This window comes from Dipodomys ordii, unplaced genomic scaffold, assembly GCF_000151885.1.
Source record: "Dipodomys ordii isolate 6190 unplaced genomic scaffold, Dord_2.0 Scaffold100, whole genome shotgun sequence".
Classification (NCBI taxonomy): domain Eukaryota; kingdom Metazoa; phylum Chordata; class Mammalia; order Rodentia; family Heteromyidae; genus Dipodomys; species Dipodomys ordii.
The window spans coordinates 6,964,415-6,968,965 of record NW_012267316.1 but is presented as its reverse complement, the minus strand read 5'-3'; the positions used below and the strand labels follow the sequence as shown (position 1 = coordinate 6,968,965).

The 4,551-nt window shown below is 40.1% G+C and overlaps 1 protein-coding gene across 1 annotated transcript in view; it reads left to right on the top strand.

Moving 5' to 3' along the window:
• Psmg2 (proteasome (prosome, macropain) assembly chaperone 2) overlaps window positions 1–4,551 on the top strand; it is a 25,273-nt gene that overhangs the window by 7,270 nt on the left and 13,452 nt on the right. The window contains exon 3 of the mRNA XM_013027156.1: window positions 4,335–4,393. Within this exon, the coding sequence (XP_012882610.1) occupies window positions 4,335–4,393 (59 nt within the window). The remainder of the gene's footprint in view (window positions 1–4,334; window positions 4,394–4,551) is intronic.

The window sequence follows — 4,551 nt, the reverse complement described above, 5'->3', positions numbered from 1 at the left end:
ATTTAAATGCTTTGTTTTTCCCCTTCCCCTCCACAAATTATACCGACATCAAATACAGTGAAAGCAGGGGTTATACTGTGGGGGAGGGCCCAGCCATTTTGTTTAAAAGATGAGTTATTTAAAAAATGACATTCTATAACCTAATACATATATATATATATATGTATGTACATATGTGTATGTTGTGCATCTTAAAAGATAAAATTATTTTCTTACATAACTAAAATGACATTACTGATAAAATTAGTATTTTCTAATATCTTCTTGTATTTCATACTATTTTACTCAAAATATCACTTAAAATTAGCTTCTTCAGATCAGAACCTGTAATATATCTGACTGTTGTACCCTTGAATCATTTACTTTAGAAAATATGGGGCTGGGAAGGTGGCTCAGTGGTAGAGCGCTTGCCTTGCATGCCTGAGGCCCTGGGTTTGATTCCTCAGCACCACATAAGCAAAAAGAAAAAAAGCCGGAAGTGGCGCTGTGGCTCAAGTGGTAGAGTGCTAGCCTTGAGCTGAAGAGCTGAGGGACAGCGCCTAGGCCCAGAGTTCAGGCACCACGACCGGACTCAAAAAAAAAAATTAGAAAATAAAAGTCCCTTTTATTCTTCTTCATCATTAAATTGATCTATTGAAGAAAGTCTGACCCATAGACTATAAATATATTGCCTTCTGCATTTGTCTGATCATTTTCTTGTGCTGTCATTTGGCTTATTCATCTAACTTTTGTAATTTCCAAAACAAGCTAGGTCTGAAGGTTTGATTTAATATAAGATAGGTATTGTTGGTTAAAATATATAAAGGGTGATGTTGTTTTCTATTACATCAGAAGAAAAAGTACAAGAAAACAGGATCCTAACATGTTTCACTGATGGAAAATGTAGGAGTTGCTATTACTGAAGATGATGTGTCTTAGTTTGTTTTTCTTTTTCTTTTTCTTTTTGTCAGTCCTGGAGCGTTTGAACTCAGGGCCTGGCACTCCCCCTGAATTTTTGTGCTCAAGGGTAGTGCTCTACCACTTTGAGACAGGGTGCCAATCCTGGTTTTTGAGCGGTTAATTGAAGGTAAGAGTCTCATGGGGATTTTTCTGCCTGGACTGGCTCCAAACTAAGATCATCAGATCTCAGCCTCCAGAGTAGCTAAGATTACGTGTGAGCCACCAGCATGCAGCTGTGTCTTAGATTGTAAGTTTAGTCTGCCTGTACCCTACAGATTACTTTTCACACCTATATCTGTTAAGTTGTACTATATATGTATGTCAAAGATAGACTAGCAGCCTGTGTTTTCTTATACCTACTCTCTTTTTCCTCATTCCTAAATTTACTGCTCTACTTCCTTGGCCTGACTGTACCTGGGGCTCACTAGACTGACTTGCTGACTGTGGTATAATCCTTACTCCCACTATATCATATGAATCATAAGGAGATAATTCCCAGAAATTGTAACATGGGAGAACTGATTCGCAAAGCATTTGCTTAATGTAAGGTCATGTGCAGTCCTTCCTTTTGTGTACGTATATGCATTTGTGTGTATGTGTGTGTATGTGAGTATTGGCAATTGAATGAACTCAGAGCCTGAGTGCTGTCTCTCAGCTTTTTTGCTCAAAGTTCACACTTTAACCCTTGAGCCATTGCTTACTTCCAGCTTTTTGTTTGTTAGAGTTAAGAGCCTTATGGATGGGGCTGGTAGAGCACTTGCCCTGGGTTCGATTCCTCAGCACCACATAAGCAAAAAGAAAAAAGCCAGAAGTGGTGCTGTGGCTCAAGTGGTAGACTGCTAGCCTTGAGCTGAAGAGCTGAGGGACAGCACCCAGGCCCAGAGTTCAAGCCCCATGACCGGACCCCCCCCCAAAAAAAAAAGAGCCTTATGGACTTCCCTAGCCTTAGCTGGCTTCAAACCTTGATCTTCAGTCTCAGCCTCCTGAGTAGCACCCAGCTAATGTGATCTCTTTATAGTATCTAAAAGCTTTATCTTAGGACTGAGGTTGTGGGTCAAATGACTGAGCATCTGTCTAACAAACATGAGGCCTTGAATTTGAATGCCAGTATTGGCTCCAAAAATCTTTTACTATAAAAGCTTAACCTTGGAGCTGGGAATGTAGCTTAGTGGTAGAGTGCTTGCCTAGCATGCGTAAAGCCCTGGGTTTGATTCCTCAGTACCACATAAACAGAAAAAGCCAGAAGTAGTGCTGTGGCTCAAGAGATAGAGTACTAACCTTGAGCAAAAGAAACTCAGGATCAAGTGCCTAGGCCCTGAGTTCAAGCCCCAGGACTGGCAGGACAAGCCAGTTCAAGCCCCAGGAAAGGGAGGGAAGCTTAATCTTTAGCACAGTTGACCTAGACCTGTCTCCTTAGTGGCTCTTTTGTTCATACAAGAACTTATTTGTAGATGTGAAATTGAGGAAAGGATCCTTAAGTGTTACTAGAATAGGCCCTTCTAAAATCTAGTGGAAGTTATTAATCTTTTTTTTTTTTGTAGGTCGTGGGGCCTGAACTCTGGGCCGAGGCGCTGTCCTTCAGTTCTTCAGCTCAAGGCTAGCGCTCTACCACTTGAGCCACAGCACCACTTCCGGCTTTTCTGTTTATGTGGTGCTGAGGAATTGAACCCAGGGCCTCATGCATGCAAGGCAAGCACTCTACCACTGAGCCATCTTCCCAACCCGAAGTTATTAATCTTCCCAGAAAAAAAAATGTGTATACACATCAGCTCACAGAAAGTTTTGTACTATTTCAGGGCCTTTGAAATGTTCTAAAGAATACAAGCATACGTATTCCATGATTTGATTATATGGCTAACATTCTCTTGCTTTTTACTATTTCTTCCATTAATCTCAGTAAGTGTTGCTGTTCTTAGGAGAGAAGAGGGAAGTGTATCAGAAACTGAAACTTTAGATTTCTTAAGAAATTTATTTGCTATAAAACCAGAAATTTCTGGGGTGTATGGCTGGGGGGGGGGGGAATGTGGAAACCTCTGATTTTGCATCTGAAGTCAGAAGAAAAGAAACTATTTTTAGAGATGTGGCTTGATGTGTTATATAGTCCAGATCCAAACTCTGGGGCTCAAGCCGTCTGGTGCCTCACTTTCCACAGAAGTTAGGACAACTGAATGCATGTCATCATGCCAAGTTAAAATACTTTTTTATGTTTTCTTACAGTTTAAAGATGAATATATTACATAGGATAAAGCTCATTGGCACATTTTAAGTTCCTTTTAAAATGTATTATTTTAATCAGTTGATATGCTGCATATGTTTGAAAGCTGGATGTGGTACCATGTGCCTATAATTTCAACTTCTCAGAAGGCTGAGGCAGGAAAATTGTGAGTTGAAGGCCAGGCTAGGCAGCATAGTGAGACATCATCTTTAAAAAAAAAAAGAAGCACATAAATTGTGTGTGTGTGTGTGTGTGTGTGTGTGTGTGTTATACATATGTTTGTGTTTATATATTTTTTTGGTGGCTATTCTGGCGTTTGAACTCAGGGACTTGTGCTTGCTAGGCAGCTATTCCATCACTTGAGTCATAACCCCAGCCTTATCTCTTTTTATTTATTCTTTAATAGGTTCTTGGTTTTTTTGTTTTTTTTTTTTTTTGCTGGGAAAGCCTAAACCATGATCCTTCTATTTGTGCTTCCCAGGTAGCTGGGATGACAATTATACATCCACCTTATTATTGAGATTGGGTTTTGCTAACCTCTCAAACCATGATCCTCCCAATCTCCAACCACCATGTAGGTGTAGTTAAAGGCATGAGCCACTATCCCCAATTTATATTGAAAATACTGAGACGACTGGGTGCTAGTGGCTCACACCTATAATCTTACTCAGGAGGCTGAGATCTGAGGATCACAAGTTCAAGCCAGCCTGGGCAGGAAAGACTGTGAGACTCTTATCTCCAATAAACCACCAGAAAATCAGAAGTGCCCTGAGGTTCAAGTGGTAGAGTGCTAGCCTTAAGCTGAAGAGCTAAGAGATAGCACCAAAGCCCAGAGTTCAAGCCCCATAACTGACAAAAAAAGAAAAAGAAAATACTGAAATGCAAAATAATTCAGGTATTGTTTTATCATTAATAATTTCAACTTAGGGCTGGGAAGGTGGCTCAGTAGTAGAATGCTTGCCTTGCATGCATGAGGCCCTGTGTTCAATTCCTCAGCACCACATAAGCAGAAAAAACCAGAAGTGCTGTGGCTTAAGTGGTAGAGTGCTAGCCTTGAGCTGAAGAGCTGAGGGACAGTGCCCAGGCCCAGAGTTCAGGCCTCACAATCAACAAAATAATAATAGTAATAATAACAATAACTTCAACTTATTAACTTCTTATAATTTAATTTTCTTTGTAGTTTATTCATTGCCTTCAAGAAAGCTAGTGGCTCTTCAATTAAGATCTATTTTTATTAAGGTTGGTATGTTACATTTACTTTTTAAAATTTATTAAAGTAAAATGCAATGAGAAAGTCTCATTAAGAATTAAAATTTTGGGCTGGGAAGGTGGCTCAGTGGTAGAGCGCTTGCCTTGCATGCATGAGGCCCTGGGTTCGATTCCTCAGCACCACATAA